Below are 24,980 nucleotides of genomic sequence, written 5' to 3'. Positions count from 1 at the left end.
ACTTTGCTCATTTCTGTCCATGTCACAAATGATACCTATTTTTTAGTTTTAAGCCAGATGGTCAATGAAGGCAGTGACCTCAGTAATAGCCAACGTAATTACCTACTTTATTTTCACTGAAATTGAAACTTCATTGAAAATAATTTTGTCTCTTAGTTTATTTATAGTGAAAAGTGCTTTTTACCTTTTGAACTTTAAGACTACTGGGCTGAATATAATGGCTGGAGATCTCCTTTAATCGTCTCTAATGGCTTCAGAGCAGGCTGAATTTTAAATTTTAAAATGATATAGTGTTCTTCTGCTTCCCCCAGATTGGCAGTTCCTAATTTTAGAAGATTGCCACTGGAATGGTATAACAGTGGAACCAATGTGCCATCCCCATTAATCTGACTAATAGATTGAAAGTAAGGGGATTTTGAACTAGCTTTTTATTATACTGTGTTTTTTAATATTTGACATTAGACATATGGTGAATAACATTCTCAAACTTTCATATGAGGACAGGTTGGAAATGAATATATCTGTTCTTTGGCTATTAGAGTAAGTGAGATCAACTTTTAAAAGGAAACAGCCTTTTCCTTGAATATTATGAATAAAAACATACCGTCCTGGGGATGGGCTCATTCTCTAATATCGCTAAGGAGTCTGTGATATATAAATGAAAAAAAAGTCTTCAGAAAAATTTCCTTACACTACTCATAACACAAAAAGCCAAGTAATTAATGTTCTGTTTCCTTAGATATTATGGCAAAGTATTAGATTCATAATTTTCTAATACTTTAGAAGGCAAACACATCCTCACACTACAAACTCATAAGTCTACTGATATAAATAATTTATTCTAGCAGCTTATGTTTGATTCAAACTGTAATATTTATAAAAGAATGATGCAGTTTTCTTGTTACAAAAAACTTAATAAAAGAAAAATTATCGTTAGATAAACCCCCAAACAAAATAATCTATTTGCCTCTTAGAACATTACATGAATATCTGATAGACACATGTATGTACGTCATAATTAAGCACAATATTAAACAATATCCCCTAATTATCTGCTAATTGAACACAACACATTCAAAGTAACCATGTTGAATGAGTGCTCATATCTATGTATACCTACAGCACTGAGCAGAGTGCCATGCACATGGATAAATGTGAAAGGTGCAAATGGAATTCAAATGCATTGCTTCCAGACTTTTCCAAATATGTGCTGCTTTTCATAGTTAAAGTATTAGATAGAGGATTTGGTACTAAAAGAACCAGAAACTCATACTGGAAAATAGGTTGAGAGAGAAATGTATGGTGTTTCCTTTCAATCTGAATGCTGCCTACTAGACTTTATTTCTCTCTAAGAATTTTATTTTCTTTCTTTTTTTCAAGAGAGAGAGTGGAGGGAGGGGCATAGGGAGAGGGAGACAATCTCAGGCAGACTCCATGCTGAGTGTAGAGCCTGACTCTGGGCTTGATCTCATGATCCTGAGATCATGACTGAGCCTAAACCAAGAGTTTGGTGCTTAACCGACTGAACCACCCAGGCACCCCTCTAAGAATGCTTTTCTAATGAAGGAGAACAGATTGGAACAATTATAAATGTAAACATCTAAATTTCATAAAAAGAATTGTGCTAACCGCAGAGCCTGAGGCTTGAGATTTGTATTTTCTTCAAATGATACATCATAGATATGCCAGTAATTTGATTCATGATAGGACAAAAAGGAAGAGATTTCTTAAATGTGTGGATGGTGTTGTATGTAGAATTTCTGCAGACAGATTATTAATTCATCTGTACATTGAGTTATATGGCCCATGGTACTCCAAATGTGTAATTCCAGGTACCTAAGATCTATTATTCCAGTATGATCTTACGGAGAATAGTTTCATGATAGAGTCTCTAATAGCTAATGGCACATCAAAGCACAAATGTCATCCAACTGGGGGATTTAAGTCTTGTATCATGATAAGGCAACAGTACTGCAATGTGTAGCCAGATAAAGGTATTTGCAGACCAATATGAAACCAAATGGAATCTCTAACCCTGCATTATAGGGTTTTTTGGTTGGTACTCGATACCTTAATCTACTTTGGGCATAAGGATTAGATGAAGTGCAGTGTGGTATCTGAAGATACATCAAAGTCCATTGAGAAGTCCCAGTAAGCAAACAGTCTGGGGTCCTGGCTGGGTCCACTTGTTTCTGCTGGGAGCTCATTGAAAAGCTTAGCTGATTCATTTGACCAAGCGTGATTTTATAATAGGGTCTTTGGGAGTAGGCATGGACCTATGACGGATTCCAAAGCCAGTCTGGGTGAGAGAGGACTTGCTTATGCCCATTGTGTCTAAATCCCACTCTCCCCCCCTAAAATTTGAAAACAGGGATATGGATATCTGCTTGGAATCCAAGGGGTTTTCATTTTGTTAAACCCAGGCAGCCGAGTGAGTCTATGACTTAGCAGATCAGCCCATGGAGGGCATCAAGCCTTCCTATGGGCCACTCTGTTGCCTTACTACTTACTGTAAGCAGATCCATTCACTCCACTTGCAGGCTCAAGTGATTTTAGAATGCCTTCCCCTGCACTATTTAATCTCCTTTGCCTTCATTGCTCATCCCCCTTTTCATGAGATGGCTTTCAGTTTTTGAAGTGAAATCACCCATCTCCCATCATGATGAGTCATTGTGTTCAGGCCCTGGCAATATTCTGATCTCTTCGAGATATGGGTGCATCCTTCCAAACCTGACCAGAGATGATTCCATGACACCTATCCAGTTGTTCTAAATCCTGTTTATAGCATTTGCAGCCACTGTATTGAGCCATCTCTATTTTTGCTCATGCATCCTTCCAAAGAGATGATAGGCACAGGACAAGAAAGCTGCAACAGTGTCTGCCACCAGTCGCTAACGATTTGATGATGAAGGGAATTCTTGCCACTCCTTGTCTCCAGGGCAACAGAAAGAGCCTGACCACATAGTCCTGACAGGACATCATGAACGTTGCTACCACAATCAAGGCTTGTCCGCACATCGTTCCTGCCATTCTATCCAATGCTGTCACCTTATGTCACTGGAATGGGTGCATTGCAACAGCGGTTACCGGCCCCTGCCTGTCTGAGCATATTGGAGCCTTAAAGTGAATCAGGCATTTACTACTTTTCACAAGCATTCATAGAGCTGGTGAAGAAGCCTGCTGCTTTAGAGACAATGGGCACCTTCCCATCTCTAGCAGCCAACATTCTGTTTCATTTGATCCCGAGGAGCACCATACTAGGTGAACAGACAACACTAGGAGTAATGACTTTTTATTGCTTCTAAAAGTCATCTCGCAAGGGCTTGATGTTCAGTGGTCTTCCCCATCACACCTCACTTCTCTCCTCACCTTCCCTGTGAGGCTCACCCCAGAGTTGCCGGAGCTCAGCGCTCTGCCTGCAGCCCCTGACAGTGAATATGCGGTGGTGGCCTGGAGAGGAAGAGAACTGGGTTTGGCCTCCTTCTTTTCTCTTCTAATTTCGTGACCTAGATAGTCTGTTTCACCTCTCTAAGTCTGTAAAACTCAGAAAGTGATATATTCTGTTACAGGGATGATGCCAAGGGCTTGTCATGATGATGATGTTGGAATAAGAATATTTCCTTTGTCACATTGGGTCAGGGCTAAATATCTGACAGCTGTTTATAGAGGCTGTTTCCTTCTTTGAGGTATTAACTTGTGAAGTGACATGGGGGTCAGCTACAGTTTGATGTCTTTATTTGAATTTCTGACTGGCTTGAGGAATGGGTCAGAAAGTCTCTTCATGACCAGCTTAAGTGACTTTTCTCTGTGAAGAGACACAGGATTTTTGGCTTGAGTTGAATGACTTGTATCCTCAGAATGAGAGCCCGTCCCATTTGTTAACACCCTATCCTCCATGAGATGCTACCTCTCAACAGTTTGTACGTTATGGCAAGGCCCCTCTGTGGGCTCCTAGGCACTGACCTTGAGAGCTGGGAATTGAAAAGCATAGCTTGCTTGTTCGAAGCGAGCATGGGTAAACTAGCTGCTGATTCTGAGACATAAATTCACTGCACATAGAGAGCAGGAAATAAACATTTGTTCCTGTTAGTAGATGATAAAGTGAGAGTGAAAGAGAGTCAGTAACCTTTGTCAGTCGATGCTTGTTTTTGTCTAGAAGGTTCTTTTTCTGTTGTGTGGTGGTGTTCGTGTTCATAAACACTCCTATTAATGAATACTGAGGCCTGTTTCCATCCCACTGAAAGCAAACTGGCCCTGTAGTTGGGCTGTGGTCCTAGACTAGAATACTGCAAGCTCCTATTACCCTCCCAGTTCCAAAGGAGAATTGATAAAAGTGTGTCTGTTTTGGACCTACAGCAATGAATCTGTGTGGCATATGGGACAAGGAGTCAGATCTTTATCTTGGTTTTATAATAGCTCTATTACCTACCAATTGTTTGAATGAATTAAACTCTCTGCCTTAGTTTCTTCATCTATAAGATAGGCATACTAGCTCCTCTTTGCAGAGTTTTAGGCAAAAAGAATTGAAGTAATATGTGTGAAATGTTCAAGCATGCTTGTGGCACATGGTATGTTTATTACTGAAATATTTGTGAATGTAATTTAATTTATGAAGTGTTTATAATACAGGTGTATTTATTTGTAAGACTCCAGCATATTTCCCTATATGGTATTCATTTTTCCTGTTATTAAAGTCATAGCAGCTTGAAAAGAAGGACACAGTCAGCAGGAAAAGATTAACAACATTGCAGGAGCAGAACTGGACTTATGCTGGCCTGAGGAGAGCCCCCCCTAGGGGTTTTAGTCATGATCTCTGGTTGTGTTTTCAAACACATTTTTCAGTGAGTAATGCTTTTGTAGCTGGAAACTAGGTACCTGCTGAGGGAAAGAAAAGATCCCCTGTGAACTCCTGTCTTTTCTTGAAAAGAAATGTATTTTCAGTGTCCTTTTTGATTGTCAGTTTCGGATGAAGTTTTTAGGCCGAAATCCACGCTCTAAAGGAACATTATTTTCTGTATTAGTGCTAAATTTGGAGCTAGGAGCAGGTAGTGCCTTGCCTTCTTGATTAAAAATTACAAGATTACCTTTACCTTCAGATTTATTAACAAATGTGAAGTTGACTATGCTGTTCCACAAAACAATAAAATTCTAAAGTGAAATTGGACACAAAAGGAACTCTTTCTTCTACCACACAGATGGCTAATGCCGACTGTTGTTTTGAGACGCTAATCTCATGCCAGAGATGTGAGCCACAGGGAATGGAAGCTCCATCCTCTCACTCAGGGACCAACGAGGGAGTATTAAAGAATCCCCAAGAAGGTGGGAAAATTCAAGCATTTCCTAGATCATGGTCACTTCCCCAGGACCAGGGGAGTAAACCTATGGTCAGATACCTCCTGAATGTAGGACAGACTTTCAACTCTTTATCTTTCCCACACCTCCCTCCCCCAGTGAATTTCAGAACATCAGGGAATCCATGTAAAGTTCTCTGCCCACTACCCAGACACTTCCCACTATCCCGTGATGACTTTGGAACACACATAATTAATTGTCTTGTCAAATATTGCTTAAAAATAACATTTCTGATTGGCATCTCCTTCAGGTTTAATGGCTCATTGACAGCTGCAAATCCATCCAAGCTCTTCATCAGTTTTCATTACTTACCGCAATACGCTTACAGTAGAGCAATTCCAGTAACAGCAATCATTTCTAGAACTTACTGCGCCCTGGAACTTGTGATTCACAAACATTTCATTTGGTTTCCTGACAACTCCATGAGATGGAATCATCTCTTTTTTAGAGGGGCAAAATCTTAGGTCAGAGAGGTTACATAATTTGCTCAACACAGGACAAGGCAGGGTCAGGACTGCAACCACTATTCCGGACAGACTCACTCAACGAGAGTAGACCTATAGAAGTTTCCAGTTTCCTTTAAAACCAGACTCATTAGGAGGGTGCTAAGTACTCTGGGCAGGAGACTTTGTTTCACCCTATGATTTTCTGTGCTTTATCCCGGTCTCAAATTTGGTGACCTCCTGGAGGGCACAGGCTGTATAAAACTTGCTTAACTCCTTAAGCAGCATCTACCATGATGCAGACATCATCGTACAAGGTCAATAAATGTTTGGTTATGTGTGGAGGAATCCCTCAACCGAGAGTCTTTCCTTCTACTCTGCTCCTTTAGAGCTTGGTACTTCTTACACCCCTGCCCCGATAAATTCTTCCTCAACTACCAGTACATTCATTTAAAACATAAACTAATATGCCATTATAGTGTACAGAGGGACGGCACATTTCAAAGGCACAGACTAAACCAAGATCGGCTGACCCTGGCAGCATGTCCCCTGTTGTGAGAGACAGTAACTCTTCCAACATGCTTCCCTTACTCTTTGGAGGTTCTGTTTCCTTCTCATTTTCACATTTTGTAGTGACACTCCTGGGACTGAAGAAGTATTAACTCATCTTCTGTTCCTTAATGCCTTTGGTTCACCTTAAAAACTCAGCCTTCCTTCTTCAAGGGTGCTATGACATGTGGTTAAATTGTTACTCACATTATTTCTTTTAATCTTCTGCAGGAAAAAACCCTATTCCCTTCAAAGTAAAAATCTCAATTTAAGCATCTTTGTAGTATAAGAAAAGAAATATGAACTTTGCTGAAAAATAGCACATAACAGGAATTTGCTAAAAATGGCAAACAACAACAACCACCAAAAAAAACAAACTCCTGAGAAGTTCTTAAAAAAAAAAAAAAAAAAAGAGGGCTCTGGATGCATTTTTGACATACAAATCCCTAAGGGTGTTAATAGTCATCAAGTTGAAAATCGTCAAGTATCAAATGGGTCTGATGATGGCACAACAGATTCTAAGTGTCCAATCGTAACTCCTGGAAAACTGGTTTAGGTCCAAGTACAGAACCTGCTGCTTTTGGTTTGTTTAGGAGGTCACCATAACTCAAGACCTGGCTAGCAGGCAGGCATTTTAGCATTAAAGGGTAATTTCCAGGATTTAGGAAGATCCTAAAATTGACAAGTGCTGCTAAGGGTAGGGTGAATTTAATGGATAAAAGTTTATAGTGAGGGCTTTATTTCTCTACTTGGAAACTGCAAAACTAAGAGGCACTGATTTTAGACAAAATCTTCACTAAAATTTTGCATTTACAGATGGCAATTAGGACTTGAAACAACCACGAGAAGATGACACAGAAATCCCAATTCATTGTTTAGTCTTTTTTTCCCCCCCAGGATGTAGCTGTGACTATGATCGCTTTCATTTTTATCATGTCATTTGTTTGTAACTTGATTGCTTTTTAAATTTGTTGATCCAATCCCCACCATTTTCAATGAAACTCTGAGGGCAGGTACTATCACTTCTAGTTCTATTAACTCACCATGTGCCCTTCCTGTGCGACAGAAACTAGGTTAAATACCGTTATGTTATTTAATTCTCATGGATAGTGAGGCAGATCTGATTCTTATTATCATTTTACATGAGTAAATTGAGGCTGAGTAAGGCTAACTAATGGTATAAGACTGTAATCATCACACACCAAATATTTGATTGAGTCTGTAAGGATTTAGGCACATTAGCCTAAGTTGCAAATATTACATTTTGTTTCATTATCTTTAAACTTCTGTCATTGCCCAAATGTTCTTGCTTCTTTATCCCAAGATTTTAAAAATTAACAGTGTTAATGTATTTTACTAATCCCACTCATTTTAAAAAACCTAACTGAACATAAATATAATTTTTTGAAGAAAGAGGATAAAGCCATCAGTGGGAATAAAGCAGCCATATTTTAATCTTTATATACTTTCTTTCTCTCTGTCTTAGAAATATTTTATCGAGTCAAGTATGCAACAAAGAAGTTGATTTTAAAAAATGGTAATTGGAAACCTGATAAAATATACTTCAGAGTAATGCTAATCATGTGTGTCAAGATAAAGGAAATTAAGGTAGCTTAAGTTTTCAGTTCTCTTCAGAAAAATCAATTATAAAGCAGTTACGCTGCTGACACTAAACAATAAATCCCTGGATTTAGTTAATAAAAAAAGCCTTCCACTTTTTGAAGGTTTTTTTTTTTTTTAATTCAACAGAAGAAACTCATAACATTGATTTTTTTGAGAAAGAAGGGGCTATTTACATTAGGTATCTCTAAATCCAGAAATATTCTTGATCTTAGCCTGTATGGATTAGAAATCACTCGCCAGCCGGGGAATACATCTTTATAAAGCTGCCCATGGTTTCCAGTGCTCCTGGCCTTGGTTGAGTGCCCTCTTACCTCAGACTCTAATGAGTAGTGGCAAACTGGACCCTACCTGGCATTCACTTGGGGTGCAGAATATTGAGTCAAATTCATGGCTGGCTGAAACCTCTCTGACAATGTGCAGTTACTGAAAATGTAGTCCTCGATCCTGGCTGCGTGTTGTTATTGCCTGGGGGAATCTGGTAAAATACAGGTGCTTGGACCTGCCCTCAGAGAATCATACTTAAGTATGCTAAGTGGGGCCAGCGATAACTATTTCATTTCGATCTCAATTAACCTTTATATAGTCACTGAGATGTTCACAGTCTTGTCACTTTCTAGTTTTGGACGATTAGAATCTTGCTGTCATTCTTTCCCTTTTGTTCTCATAAAACCAATGACACAAAGGTTAAAGCCACGGAGAAGGAAAGTTTTTCAACAAGTGCAGTTCTGCTCATCGCTTTTCAAATGAGCAATTAATAATTCATAACAATTAACTGAGTTATGAGTTTCTCTTTCAATATGTTTCCAAACATGAATAGATTAAATGGTAATTGCCATCAAATTTTATGTTCTACTTCATGTGTCCAATAAAAGTTTATCTTTCGGAACTCACTTTGTATTTCCTCTTGATATATTCATAACCAAATGCAATATACTATATTAAAATATTTATTATTAACCTATCAAATATTAACCACTTTTAAATTATATGGAAGAAAGAAAACAAATAGGCTACTTGTTTAAGTTTTCATGATTCTCCTTATTATAATATGATTTGGATTTGTAGAATACATGCTGGTAAAAACTGATGACCTGAGATACTCTATGAGCTTCTGCCCCTTCTATAATTTTTTCTAAGGCATACATATGCCCTTGATTTCCCAGTCATCAACATTCTGTGAACACTAAGTGATAAAAACAAGTAAACAAAACACTTCAGCTTTGGAATTAGCCTATCCCAAGGTTAAAATCTACACTTACCAGGTAATCCTCTAAATTCTCAAAATTTTAATGCAAATATGCATAGGAATCACCTGAAAATCTCATCAAAATGCAGATCAGAAAGTCTGGGGTAGGGCCTGAAATTCTCATTTCTAACAAATTCCCAAGTGATGCTGATGCTATTGGTTGAAGGATCGATACACTTTCAGGTTGCAAGAATCTAGATGACCATGTGCAGGTTATTTAGCCTCTTTGAGCCTCAGTTCACTTGTCTGTAAAGCAGGGATAACTGCTAATCAGATTTTATACAGATTAAATAAGTCAGGGTAAATGGCTTGGCATAGTTCCTGGCACATGGCGGACAATGAATAGTGGTCATTGTCATCATTATTAATTGCAATAAGGAGTGCTTATTAAAGCCCTAAGCAATTTTAATGACTAAACAATTTTCACCTAGGACTTAAAATAAGGGCTAAGCTAGGGGCGCTTGGGTGGCTCAGTGAGTTAAGCCTCTGCCTTCGGCTCAGGTCATGATCCCAGGGCCCTGGGATCGAGCCCCGCATCGGGCTCCTTGCTCAGCAGGAAGCCTGCTTCCCACTCTCCCTCTGCCTGCCTCTCTGACCACTTGTGATCTCTCTCTCTCTGTCAAATAAATAAATAAAAATAAAATCTTAAAAAAATAAGTGCTAAGCTAGAATATGTCTAAGACTCCAACTCATATATAAAATTTCAAGATTATCAGCTGGAGCAGAGATTCCTGTGACCAGAAGAATGAGCTAGAAGAGTAGTACTGGAGGGTGGATCTTCTCAGATTCCACCAGGAGTGAGGGGCTGTTGTATTTGAGATCCTTCTTAAACCGTCAGTTCTTAGAGGGCATGATCACATTTTAGTTGTCTTTGGAGCTAAAATTAAGCAAAATTCCTGGAACATGGTTGGGCTTTAATATTTTAAAACGAATGACAGTATGAATGAATGAATGAATGAATGAATGAGTAAATGAATGATTTCATGGACAAGTGAATGAATCAGACAGTCCTCTAGCCAGCCCAGTTTGCCATGGAGGAGAATTCAAAAGATTTGGCAAGACTGTTAAGAAGTCCTTCTATCACCTTGGTTAAATGGCATTTCGTAACCAAAGATGAAATTGAGGGTCTAGATTTCCTATAGGGTATGCTATGATCTGACAGTCTAATAAAAATCAGAAATTTCAAAGCCTGATATGATCAGATAGAATTCATATGCCATATCTCTATGTCTATATGTAGTTTAGCATCCTTGGTGTAAAATCAGCAACTTTAATTTTTATTTTAATCAGAAAGAAGAGCAGTGTGATATCTCAGTAAAGACCTCTTAATACATCCAAATATCTTCCGCATGGGCATTAGTAAAAGCTGAATCAGCAACATCATTGAAAATACAGCGATTGTGACATTACATCACTAATAAACTGCCAGGTTATCCTGGTAACAAGCCCTCCTACAAACACCCAAACTTTTCTTTTTTGTACTCAAAATCATGTGAACGATGTAGTGCTCCGTATTATTGATTTTCAGATAAAGAATACAGATTAACGTAAGACTAAGTCCATAGGGTCAAAGTACTAATTAAAAAGAGGTCTAGGGGCGCCTGGGTGGCTCATTGGGTTAAGCCGCTGCCTTCGGCTCAGGTCATGATCTCAGGGTCCTGGGATCGAGCCCCGCATCGGGCTCTCTGCTCAGCAGGGAGCCTGCTTCCTCCTCTCTCTCTACCTGCCTCTCTGCCTGCTTGTGATCTCTCTCTGTCAAATAAATAAATAAAATCTTTAAAAAAAATAAAAAAAAATAAAAAAAAGAGGTCTAAATGTGATTCTTAAAAATGATTACATCAATATTTCATTATTTTTGTAGTTTTGTCTCTGAGACATACGCCCATATTCCCCAAAGAGTTATAGCCTAGAAGACATAACTGCAATGCATAATATTAATGCTACACTTTTGCAGAATATGGGAAGGGATTCTGTTAAAAATATACTTTAGCAACTACTTCTGTTTTAATGCATCCAGCGAAGTCTGGATGATCTTGACCGCGAACTACCAGGAGGAGTCGGTGACTGAAGTTGGGGGCAGAGCAGATGAAGCACGTGTGGGCCTGAATTTCTGTGTGTGTGCCTCTTCTAGTTGAAATCCAACTTTATTGTAACTTACATCGAGATAGTCAATTGTTTTGTGCTAATGTATTCCTCTTCTACCCACCTTGCAGCAATGAGAAACTGAAGGTTGAGTATAATTTTTAAAGAGAAAATAATCTGACAAAGATGGGATGAAGAGGACACAGCCCTCAAGTAGAGATGGTCATGAGCTAATTCTATTTCTGAAGGTAGAGCCACATGATCCAGAACATTCTGGGTTCAATAGTCACAGTCACATTCAAAAGAGCATTGGACGGAAGAGGCAGGGGCTCACAGCACTGACATGCCCTTTATTTAAAATAATTACCTCTGATATCAAAGCCGATGGTAAAAAAAGAATAAATTCTCAACGGGTTCTGTATCTATTTTTTTTCCTGTGCCCTTGGTATCGTAGCTGATATTATTACTATAATTCTTTCTGGGTAGAGCTTTCTGCTGATATTCAAGGTGATGGGTTGTTCCTGCAGAATGCAACAGAATGATTCCTCACACCAACATGAGCAATCCTGATTGTGTTATGGCCACCCGGACTTCTCTTTCATTAGTTGTTGATTGTACTAAATTGATGCTAAATTGACTTGGCTGGCTCGTAAGCCTTCAAATGCCTGGCACTGACTATGCCTGTGATCTTGTCCTGGAAATTATCTGGTCACAGCCCTCATGTTTCTGGAAATCCTAACATTTTTCTTAAGTTCAATTACGGCCTGGTAAATATGAATCGGTTAGACCAACCCCTTGTGATACCCACATCAGGATAGAAGACACTTTAATGAAGAGTGTGTGTGTGTGTGTGTGTGTGTGTGTGTGTGTGTGTTTTCTTAATGCTCTCTTCTGTCTTCTGCTTCATATTCTCTCCTCTTTATTAACCCGCTCCTCTGTTTCTTCATTTCTAACTGCTGTGTGAGTTTGAAATAAATCAACTATGGTCTGCATGCTCAATAGAGCCTGCCTTGTGTTTACTGTGGCCCATGAACTAAGAATGGTTTTTACATTTTTAAGTGCTTGAAACAGAATCAGAGGGAGAATAACATTTCATGGCACATGAAAATTATATGAAATTTAAACTTTAGCGCCATAAATAAAGTTTTAATGGAACAGAAACACCTTCATTCATTGCAATGTCATCTTGGGCTGATTTGGGGCTACAACAGCAGAGCTGAGTGGTTGCGACAGAAACTGTATGTCCAGGAAGCCTGAAATAATTACCGTTTGACCCTTCATAGAAAAAGTCTGCTGAACCCTAAAATAAATCATCAAAGCCTCTGTATCCATCTGTATCCTCTGTATCCATCTGTAAAGATGACAAAAATCCTATAAAATGCTGCAGCAAACTCAATTCTTAAATATTTGCTAATAACTGGTTTGCCATTTTTAGCCATTTGATTTGGGGGAATTACTCCCTTTTAATCTGTATTTCTCTTTAAAATAAGGAAACTAGTCTTCACCTCCCTTGTAGAATGAGATAATGCACACATGTTCCTGACGCACAGGGAGTGCGCATAAATAACATATTATTAAAATAATGAAATATTATTTTATTTAAGTTATTAAATTATTTAAAAAAAAATGATTATTCCTCAGAACTTGGTCCATATGCAAGTAGGTAAAACCATCTGTGAGATTTCAGGATCATAGAACTTCAAACCAAAAGGGAGCCTAAGAACATCCCAGCCCTCTCTAGGATTTCACAGGAGATGCACAGAGAAGTCTGTGGTGTTGAGCGAACATTCCTTGGAGAGCTGGTAGCCGTCACAGCCAGAATCGGGATCCCTGATTTCACTGCATTGACTCCTAGAATTTAGTTATCAGGAACCCTGCCACCCTGGTTTATCTGTGACTCCTCTGCCTTTTAATTCTGTTCTGATGGAGGCTGAGGACTGGGTCTTCACTTAAGTAAAAACTTTTCTTCCACAAATGTCAAGTGGGATGGTCCTCTTTCAACTGGGCTGATATCCATACTTAGGCATTATCTTTATGTACGCAGCTTCAGAAAAATTTGAGATTCTCTCTCTCTCTCACACACAGACACACACACACACATTCACTCACTCACTCACTCACTCACTTATGCATAAAGAGTAGCTCCAGGTGAAACTCCATTCATGTATTGACTGAGGTGAGGCAAGAACTTCCTGTATTGTTTTTCTGCTTGGCCTCCTGATCATCTTACTATCAAATAGGACCAGGCTGTTGCTTCGATTCCGGGCTACTAGTAGGTAACATTGTACCTGCCTCTCTCCATGAATCCTGGCATCTCATACACCTTTCACTGTTCAACTTGTATGGCTCTGTGGTGTGAAATGGTTGAGTTTGTGCATCCTTGTCAGTTTCAAAATTCTCTTTAAATAAAGGAAAAAATAATACAGGTGAGCAAGTAACTAGGAGGTTTCTCATTGGGGTCAGAACTGAGGCCCCTCTCTGAGCTGAGCAGGATAGCTGAATAGCACGAAACGTCACAATGTCAGGAAGTGGTCTGGAATTGCTATTATATCCAGTGGAGAGTATATCCCTATCTGTATCTGCCTCATGCCAAACTCCAACAATTCAAGAGCCTCAAGTTTTAAATGCTCTTAGGATATGCTCCAACTGTGAAGGGCGCTCTGAACAACTCACCCCTTTCAAGCTGCTCCAGCCTTTGCTTCGTCTGGTTGCTTCAAATGGAGCCATAAGTGATGTGAAGAGCTAAAGCACTTTCCGTGGCCTGAGTGTCAGCCCTGGACCCTCCTGCTCACAGGTGACATTGGGTCCCTAATATATTGGAGGTTGGTGGGCTTTTTCTACCAATCCCAAGTTAAAGTGATGTTAAGAATGGAAGGGAAACAGCACTGAAACTGGAAAGTGATGGCTATTAGCATGACTGAGTGCTGTGGCCTCGTCCTGCTGAATCAGGAGAAATTTTGCAACTGGGAGCAACCCTGGGGTTTGCTCTCCTAGCTGACAAAATGAGCCTTTTTTCCCCAGGAGGAATACCCGGTATATTTGTAATGCCTACAAATTGCCACTTTCTCTCTTCTGTCTTCCTAATATTTTCCTTTATAAATTACCTCGGGGAGGCTTCTACTGGTTCTGTTTAACGAGCACTTCCTTCCCACCCTTAGGAGTGGAACAACAGTAACATCAAGTGCCCTTCCAACTATTTATTTTTCATCACTGTTAGGGATGTGGTACTCGGCAAGGGAAATGAGACTGGTGTTCAAGTTGCTAGCAAGGAAATTAAAAACTTGGATTCAGTGATGCCATTCACGTTCAGTGATAGAGGTGTAAGAGCCAAATGAGTGAAATCATATGTCTGGGACGGCAAATGCTCTGAAGCAGCACAGACGTCCTTGTTTAAGTGACATGCTGCCTGCCAATGGATTCAAATGTGAGGTCAACTGGTGAAATGTGAACTGGACATTTTAATGTAACACAGCAAATAGTGGGAAACTGCAACCGGAGGTAATTGAAAAATTACAAGTTAGGTTCAAGGCATTTGTCCAGGGAGGTATAATCTTCATCTCACAGAAGCAATCGGAAGCATCATCTTAATGATCACAAGTTGTCAGGCTGATAGACATTAATCTCATAGCAAAAAAAAAAAAAAAAAAAAAAAAAAGCCTCCTGATCTATAGTAGCAGAAAAGCTATGATAAAAACCAATTAATCTCTAGAAAAAAAAGGATTTATGGAAGTTTGAAGGCTGATTCTTGGAAACTGGAAGTGAGAACTGAAAACAGGGTTAGTGAGAAGTAGGAGAGTCTGCCTGTTGGAACAGAGAGGTGAGAGCACAGAGGACAGCTGAGTGGCCAAACTGGTTCTTCATACAACTTGAGCTGGGGAATCTCTCTCTATCTTCCCTTGGCCCATGTGATTAGTCTGAAAGAGCAGAAAAGCTGGAAAGGTCCCAAGAGGTCTTTTCACTCAATGTTTATTTAAGCAGAAACTCTTCAAAAGCATCACTCATGGGAGCCTGTCCAGCTTCTCTTTGAACTTTTTCAGAGTCTGGGGATTCATCATGACCCAAGACACTCCACTGTATATTCTTAGACAGCTGGAGAGAATAATTGTTGGGAAATGCTAAGCTGAAACCCTCCTCTCTCTTCTACCCGCTGGTCTCCGTTCTGTCTTCCTGAAGCAACGTTCATCTATTACATAATAGCCCTCCAAATGCTGTAGGCTTCTGCAATGTCCTATGCCCACCAACCTGCCCCCACTAGCTTTATGAAAATCCCTTCTTCAAAGACAGAACTCTCCTATATCACTGTCTGTGTGTTAGAACAAAGTCTCCAAGGACTAGACTCTTGATGTGGGTTGCTCAGGCACGTGTCAGAAGAACTATAACTTCTTTTGGTCTCTGTTCAGCCTGAAGCTCTGTTAGTATCTTTGCTGCTCATGACCTACAGCTGTCTAGAATTAAGCTTGAAGGTGAGCTGGGATTGCCACATAGTTGTCACCTGAACAACTGCCAACACAAGTTTATATTTTTGCAATTTTTATTTTTTAGCCTTAATTTGCAGCAGTGTCTAGCACATAGTAGGGACTAAATAAAAGTTTGTCAAAACCCCATTGGGAGTCCTTGTATAACTATGTTGGTTATTTTGGAAGTCTCCTATTTTCTCTAGGTAGCCAATTGGGAACAATTTGTGCTTTTATTTCTTAAAAAAACAATGTGTGTGTGTGTGTGCATGTGTGTTTCAAAAAAGTATCTAAGATCATTTTTTCCCCCTAAGGATATTTTCAATTTTTCTTAAGGTTTGGGATAATGTCCCTTAAAGGTTTTTATTTACGTTTGTTCTCTTATGCGATACTACCATCTCTGTACTACCCCAGAGTGGGGCTATCACTTTCCTGACTCCTTCTTTCACTCTTTTGGGTGAAGGAATTCTTGTCAATGCAAATCTACAATTAGCAGAACCCATCTTTCAGTAAATAACTTGATATTTGAACTCTTTCATTTTGGAAGATTCCAGAGCATTTAGATTTTCTAATTTGGCTTTGAAAAATATGTTTATCTTCTAAATGGTTGTGTAGTCTGTAATATACTTTCACACACCTTTTTTATAAGCTCTTCGGTTTTGACAGAAAGGTGTTTCACTGTTTCTGTCTTCTAATTCACAACGTAAGTCTTTACCTTCTTGACATATGGCACTCTTTTCTGATGTACTATGTATTTCTTTTTTCTCTTGCATATCTTTATTCCTAGCATGAGTTAAATTTCATCTCCATGATACCACATATTTATGCTTGGCATTAAAAGATGCCATTCTCAATGATTATTGAGGCGGGCAGTGTCAGCTGTCTTTCTAAAGACGTCTACACCCTAATCCTTGTGACCTGTCTTTCTTTGTTTGTTTTTGTTTTGTTTTTTACTTGGCAAAAGGGACTTTATAGAAAGATTACATTAAGGGTGTTGAGGTAGAGAGATCCTCCTTGATTATCTGTGTGTGACCAAGCCAACCATATGAGTCCTTAAAAGTGGAGATCTTTTCCCTTCTGTGGTCAGAGAAAGATGTAATGATGGAAGAAAGGCACAGAGAGATGGAAAGTTCCTGGCTTCGAAGGTAGAGGAAGGGGGCCATGAGCAAAGGAATATAGGTAGCTTCTAGAAGCTAGAAAAGGCAAGGAAACAGACTTTTCCCTAGAGCCTCCAGAAGGGTACAGCTCTGCCGACAGCTTGATCTTAGCCCAGTGAGATCCTTGTTGGACTTCTAAATACAGAACTGTAAGAAATACATGTATGTTGTTTTGAGCCACTAAGTTTGTGACAGTTTATTACAGCAGCAAGAGAAAATGAATATAGTTATTGTGCATTCTCTGGGAAGGAAAACATCTAAACCATAGAGTTTTGTTCCACAAACCTTTCCTTATTCTCCTGAGACTAACTCTTGTCCTTTTTTTTTTTTTTTAAACTCTGTGGTTTGCCACACTGTCTGGTTTTATAGTTTTATAAGGGTATTTTCACAATATTCTACTCAAAGATTTTCTTGATCATACTATTGAGCTTTCTTCTAAATATGTTTTTCTGTTCTCAATAATACATGTACTGATCCCTTCCAAGAACCCATATCCTAGGGTTATTGGGATATTGTAGGCCATGGTCCAGCAACTGAATCTCAGCCTTCCCCTTGCTGTGTGTACTAAGTTCCTGATTTCCTACATGCTCTGTTATCTTCCAAAATCGTTTAAAAAATGGCCAAAATTTAAATAAATAAATAAACAAACATGGATTTTGCCTAGCATTTTGACACTTTAACATGTGCTTGGAATAACTGAGTGCTTACTATGTACCATGAGGTCCACATTCATTATTTTCTTTGAATCTTCATGATTACCATATGTGTCATGTCCTAGTATTACCCCCATGTTAAGATAAAAACAAGACAAAACAAACTGGGCTTAGAGAGTCTAAGTGATTTCTTCTAAGTCTTGCAGCTAATAAGAGGTGGAGGTGCAATTCAAGCCCAGGGCCTAAGTGTGTCTGCTTACTACAGCTCATGGCTCATGGCCAGCACCATTGCCAGCTCTATCTACCACTGCTTTCTTCTTGGCATTGGTTTCTGGTTGTCAGGGTAATTGCTGCCACTGATAATGAGGTTAACCCAAGGATGCATTCATTGCAATAGAAGTGTATGGGGGTTGGGGTGGAGGAAAGACAGAAAGAGAGAGATTGACTTCAGGGGCATTTTTTGGGAAGAGCATTGTTGGGAGCATTCATATGTGTGCACACATGGGAGTGATATGAAAAATATTTGTCAACCTGTAATCATCAACTAATTAGAATGAGTGTCTGTTATAACACTGGTGCTGGAGGCACCCTACAATGACAGGTGTTACCCCACTGACTGGTGGATCTTAGGGTGGTCTGAGAGATCCCAGGGAAGGCACTTAGAGATCCTCAGGCTGTAGCCATTTATCAACTGACAGCAGAATTTCTATATTTTTGCATAGAATATCAGCCTTGTAGGGATGGATCTGAGTGAAGGAAAAAAGATTTCAGAGTGAGATAAAGCTATTGTATACTCAAAGGTATATTTGAAATACCTTAAATTGATATAATAAATCTAGTCTCATCCTGTTCCAGTCTTTCCTTTACAGAGCAGCCAGAATAATCTTTCTAAAACAAATTCTGACCATTTCATTCATTCCTCTGTCTAAAACCGTATGATGGATCTTGTGTCTGCCCTCTCCCTCATAAGAAGAAACTCTCAGCTTGATGTTCATGGAAACCATGTGATCTGGTGTCTGGTTGCCTTTTGAACATCTTCCCCCCCTCCCAACACACACACACACACACACACACACACACACACACACACACCCCCACACACACACCTTTTCCTCCCATCATGCCAAAACTATTTGGTATCTCTGGAACACAGTGTGTTATGTTAACTCATGTACTTTTGCTCAAGAAGTTCCATCCTGGAAGTCTCCTACTAATCCTTCAATACTGAACCAAACGTCGCTTCTCTGGGAAGCCTCACTTCCATCTGGACTTCACTAGAAGCACACACATAGCTCTTTCTTAGCTCTGATTACCTTCTGTCAAAACTGTTTAGTTGTAGGTCAGCCTCTCACCTCAGATTGTTAACTCCATGCCCGTATGTCCACAGCAGCTATCTTTCTTCATCCTTGTAGCCACTACTGTTAGCTCTATGCTTAATTCATAGTGGGTTCTCAAGAAATACTCAAGAAGATAGAGCAATCACTTCCATAATCTCACTGATCCCTGCATACCAAGGATGTGAGGTGCCAGAGCCGAGGTACAGAGGGTTTGGTGCATTGCGCGGCCCTTATGTGGTAAGGCCACGGGCAATCCAGTCTTCTAATTCCAGAAGGGAAAATTCGGTGACATTGTACCTTTTTATAATACTCCAATAATTAATCCAGAAAAATCAAGTTAGGATCTTTTTGGAATATACCTCCCCTAAGGCTGGATTAGTTTCCATCTCTAATGTCTTTCCCTGATGATACCTATTCATTAGGTCCTGCTGCATCAGGAAGTTTCCAAGAGGCTTTCTTTTTGAGAAGAGTGTCTTAATTGCAAAGTCTCCTTACAACATATGCCCGGAGTCTTGGGCTGGTTTGGGTCCCTCCTCTGTCTATCCCTCCTCCTCTTCTCTGAGCTTTCCCTGGGCCTCCACATCCAGATGTTCCAGGACCAGTGACTGGCTTGTCATATGGTCCTTGGGATCCAACAATCAGCCATACCCCTAAGGTGTTTTCTAGGAATCTATGGCAAGCAGGACTTTTAAACATGACCTTATGCAGAGCTTATGTGCAGATGTGCTGCCTCTTTATCTTTTCAAGTTTCTCTCCAGCATGGCTGGGGATGCTCACCTGCAGCTCTGGCGTCCCATCCTAACCTTGATGTCCTCAGTGCTGGATTTCTCAAACTATCACCACAGTTCTTTGCTGCCCATGGCAATAGTACAGCAGCAAATTTCACTTTGGCTTTACATCATGTAAAAGCATAGCTTACAGATAACTATAAATTCCACAAGTAGTCGGTGAAATATTCTGTATGGCCTTGGACTTGGCTTTAGAACAGTTCCTGCATGCTGACCTTGTTTTCAAGTGAAAAGTAAGCAAAGGAAGGTCTAGAGCTGTGCTGTCCAATATGGTAGACACATGTGGCTATTAGGTCTTGCAATACGGTCAGTCCTAATTGAAATGTAAGAATAAAACACACTTGATTTCAAATATGGTATGAAAAAAATGTAAAATGCATCCTTAATAGTTTTGATGTTGCTTACATGTTGAATGATACTATTTGAGATATTAAAAGCTTACATGAAATAAGTTGTTAAAATCATTTTCTTCTAGTTTACTTTTTAAATGTGGATAACACTGAAAATTCCATATGTGGCTCGTACAGTTTGCTATTGGACTGCACCGCTCCAGAGGATTTGCCTGGTGGCTCTTTAGTATTAGTAAGCTAAATGTGTACAGATAGACTAGAAAGTTAGTGCATAATGAAAAGGCAGAAAAGGTTATGAATGACAGAAGGAAGCTTCTGCTCAGATTTTTAAATTTCTGTTCCCTGAATACGCCGACATGCCACCTGCCTGACAAGCTTTTAAGAAGGTCTGATAATCCTCAGAGAAATGACGCTGAACCAAATGGCATCTGTCTAAGGCTCACTGCATGGTGCCTAACCTCAGAGGCTTAAAATCAATATTGATTTTTGTCATTTACTTCACCCTGGCATTTAAATATCCCTAAGATTTATTGCCTTCAGGTTTTCTGGTTAAGATTCAGTGATGGGTGTGATAGCAGAGGTGGTAATAAGTTATGTAGATATCATTTAATTTATGAACTCTGGAGCTCAGGGGTAGTTTTCAGTTAAGAAATATATTAACCACATACATATCACCCTTCATTTTGCGGTGAGAATTTCCAGGCTGGGTCCCTATTGTGCCACTTAATTTATGGCCTGGCCAGGTACCTGGATCTGGCACAATATTTCAATATAAGTTGCTCCCACATTCAGAGAAGAGAAGAAGATGGGCTTGCAGGAAGCCAGCTGGACAGTTGATGGATTGCTCTCTCTCCTCTACATAGGCTGGGGCCTTAAGTAGCTTTTAAAGCTTGTCAGCGGTTTGGGTCTTTTTCTGCTCTGAGAAGCTGCACACACTGGCCTGGACAAGCAGAATCAGCCATGCTGCAGCAGAAGGAGGGCAGCTCCCAGAAGTTACTTACGTTGACAGCCGGAGTGCCAGGAATTCCCCGGCAGACACTCATCACACTTAGGCCCTGTAGTTCCCGTCTTACACTCACAAAATCCTGAGCCATTACAACGATCATGGACTGAGCCCAAAGGGTTACAATAACACTCTGTAGAAACAAGACAACACACAGGCTGGAGACAAGTCTGCACAGCTTACAAGTTATCAACACAGGAGCGTCCCTTAAATACATTGCTTACTTAAAGGACGATGTCTGCTAATGAAATGCTTGGGCAAATAGGGCAATTTTGGTCCCTGAGTATTGATTTCCTCACCCTTCCATGATGCCATTTTCATGATATGGGAGGAAATTAACTGAAAACTTCTGGGGAAAGAAGACATCATGCTCTTCATGGCTAACGGATCATAATAGAGATTCCATTTGTTAGGGCATTTTTAGATGGTTTAATGAACACCATGAGAAGTTTGTGTATTGAGTATAAATCAATATGCCATCAGTGTAAAATCTATTTTAAATTATTCAAATAGGCTTCTCTGTTACACTCAATATTTGAGAACTGCTGAACATCTTTAAAGTGCAGTATGAATGCACTTTGTTCATTTGAAGGCATTTTTTACTTTATGATTTGGAAGAATATATATATAGATAGATAGATAGATAGATAGATAGATAGATATAGATATAGATAGCCTGTAGATGTTGTTTAGATACATGGCACGTTAGTGGGGTTTTAATGGAGCCTAGATTAACAATCATGAAAGAAAAATAAAGTTTGTAATCCCAAGTAGATTTCAACATCGGCATAATTTGAGACATATGTTTTTCATTATAATGTCTACTGGAAGGACAATACAACTTTGTTGAGTAAAAAGTAAAGAGAATATTTTCTTGATTCCTCACACATTCTCATACAGGATATTTTTGCTTCTGAAGCTCTACTTCGCTGAAAGGCTGAACCTGAAATGGGAATTTCTTAGGTTTCCATTAGTCTGAAAGGCAACAACAGCTAGTTTGTAGCTTTTGGAATTTGGGGGCTAAAGTTCCTTTCCTCCTAAAGTTCCTATATAATCTGGGCAAGTCTCTCTGCCACTCTGTTTCCTTTATATTAAAATGCCCCATTAAGTGTTTTTTTTTTTTAATCCAAATAAAATACCGACCAACTGACCAACCAACCAAGAGGAGCCCTGCAAACTTCAGCTTATTAACATCAAATTTAGTGTTTTAGATTGGCAACAGAGATTCAAGATTTAACATTATAAAGAGGTCTGGAAGTTTGTCGGGATTAATTAGACAATTTCCTCAAAGAATGTAGAGGGCCTTAGAATTATGACTTATTTCACGTTTCTTAAGTCGATTTTTGAGTTCAGTGTTATTGTGATACAAACATTATTAAGACTAACAGTGACATATGTGGGGAAAAAATAAAACTAAATAAACCAAAATTCTTCCTCCTTGCCTGACTTGGTTTGTGCTTAATAACTAGAATTTTATTTTAAGTGGGCATTTTTTATTTTAATCTGTGTGTATATGGGAGTTGTTTTTTGGAATCGTGATTTTGTTGTGGCTTTAAAAATTTATAGGTATGTATTTAAACTTACTCAACACTTACTTTGTTCCTTACTATTTAAAGTGTATAAGTTGACAGTGAGTCACCAACACTTCATAATCTAAGAAGTAGAGTTATATCTGGCCAACATGAATTTAGGTACTACTCTAGTTAATTACCTCATAGCAATTATATTAATATAAGGGTTGAGATGAAAAGATAGTAAACAAAATTTTTTAAAAAATGTGGAACATCTACACCATAGGACATCCCAGTGATTGTCGTAAGAAAAGGTGATTAAGTGTGTTATTCAAATAGTAATGAAAATAAGAGACAAGGAGAGGTGTGGTCTACATACCACCTTATGTACAAATAACTTAGTTTTTAAAAAAATATCATTTGTGAGACCACAGTCAATGGTAGATATTGGTGATGGCCTGGGAGTACTATATTTTATTCCATGAAATTAGAAAGATCATGCAGAACTATTAGGCTGAAAACAACATGAACTACTTTTGGAGGTTTGATTAAAAAGTTACACTACAGTTGATTTATAGGTATTAGAAGTGTCTTGTCTATAGAAGGTACCTCTGGTTATCTGATCTTGGGTTTCAAGTGGTATAAAAAAACAATACAGCCTAATTTGAGATACGTTATGTAGTAACTACTGAGCCCTGTGTTTCCTTCTGATGTCAAGCTTGTTATCAGAGATTATTAGCAGTGATTACTCAAGGTCATGAACCCCATATCCTCTAGCTTCCTGCTTAATGCTTGAGTTTATATGAAACAGAAGCATGCAAGGGTGTCATCTTCATGTAATTGCTGCATCATACAGGGTAATTACATGCATCTTTGGAGACATGGCTGTGCTTGGAATTTGTATGAAAATGAGTAAGTTCACCAGTAGTCACAAAGCAGCAATCACTGTGGCAACACGGAATAGTCTGCATTTTATATTTGCCATAATATAAAATGGTGCAAATAGTTTATGACATCTATTTCAATGCAGTCTACATTTTGTCAAAGATAGGGGCTATTCCCTTACAACCAGGGGATGGATTTCACTGTCATTTGTTCAAGAAATGGCAAAGTGCCTTTCTTTTCCTCAGAAGTAGAGAAGACTTAGATGAAGTTAAAATTTTCCAAGACTGGAGCTTAATTCTGTGAAAGTGAATTAGGTAAATATCCATTCATTTTCCTTTGTGCCTTCTATACAAAAAGGTATTAAGCTCTCAATTACTTGTGGTGCATGCTCTTAAATTTAATTCTCAGTCCTGCCTCAAGCCTTTTGGGGGATCTGAACTGTGTAGAAGAGTGAATTGGTTCATGCTTTTCCAAAGGGCAAACCTTGGCAATAGGGAACCACAGGCTACCAATGGTTCTGAGAGAGCAAACTCCAGCCTTAGCCTGGTGGGTAGGCAGTCCTGATACCTCTACCCTTGGCTCTTCAAGTGGGAAAAGCAGAATCCATAGCTCTTTTAGGAAACTGTTACTGATTGATTGTATGCGTCTATGGACTCAAGAAAAAAGATAGACAGTAGCATATACCAGTTAGCCACATTTTTCAATTCATTCTTTACAATTTTATCCCTTAGGAAAAGGGCAGCAATTTAAGGAATTTTGATATGGGGAATATTGTAGCTAATTTTAATTCTCAGCTAAATTTAATCCCAAAATTCTCATCTTTGGGTTCAGCAATTTACTTGGTTTGAAGAGTACAAAATACTGAATAGAAACATGTTTGCCTCAATAAAATATAAAATTCCCCAAAGGTTTATAATTTTAACTAACAAACTTTCTAAAAATGGAGAAAACAACTGCTTTTGATTTAAGTAGGAAAACATGTATATTAAGCTTTCCATAATTCATCTCTATGTTATTTAAAAGACAAAAGCTAAACAGGCTATCTTCCTGTCTGGAGATAATCCAACATAGATTTACAGAAGAACTACAGCTCTTAAAATTGAATAGGAAGTGCAGATTTCATGGTCCATAAGATTACTTTAGGACTGGAAAAAGGCCAAAGTTCATTAGAACAGAATATTCCGAGTAAAACACTGGGATATTGTTACCTACTAGATATTATAAGGAATGAAATCTTTTCTTTTAGGGCTTTTTCTTTGTTCATTTAAAATAATATGACTGTATATAAAATAATATGACTATATATATAACATGACTTAACACTGTAAAATATTTTAATCTTAGGTATTTTACATAAATGATTTTTATTACTATGTTCCTATTTATTTTACCTTTTTTTGTTTCCATATTTATGGTATGACATTTTTATATTTCTACAAATGTCATTCAGTGAAATGTAACTCTGCATTCAAAGTTCTGACAGCTACATGTCTTTTGGGTTATTAATAACCTCAAATCCTTGTAACCCCAATAGTTATAAAGGCAAT

General features: G+C 38.8%; 1 protein-coding gene across 2 annotated transcripts in view; it reads right to left on the bottom strand.

Annotated features, from left to right (window-relative positions):
* The window catches only part of LOC111143062 (netrin G1), a 329,149-nt gene that overhangs the window by 22,026 nt on the left and 282,143 nt on the right, over positions 1–24,980 (bottom strand). The window contains exon 7 of one of the 2 annotated variants that reach the window (XM_022496503.1): positions 21,036–21,170. The exons of the other annotated variant lie outside the window; for it this stretch is intronic. Within the exon in view, the coding sequence (XP_022352211.1) occupies positions 21,036–21,170 (135 nt within the window). The remainder of the gene's footprint in view (positions 1–21,035; positions 21,171–24,980) is intronic. 2 annotated transcript variants of the gene reach the window in all.

This window comes from Enhydra lutris, unplaced genomic scaffold (assembly GCF_002288905.1).
Source record: "Enhydra lutris kenyoni isolate GAN:26980312 unplaced genomic scaffold, ASM228890v2 scaffoldscaffold9, whole genome shotgun sequence".
Lineage (NCBI taxonomy): Eukaryota > Metazoa > Chordata > Mammalia > Carnivora > Mustelidae > Enhydra > Enhydra lutris.
Note: the sequence above shows the minus strand (reverse complement) of the source record. Positions and strands in the feature narration are given on the sequence as shown.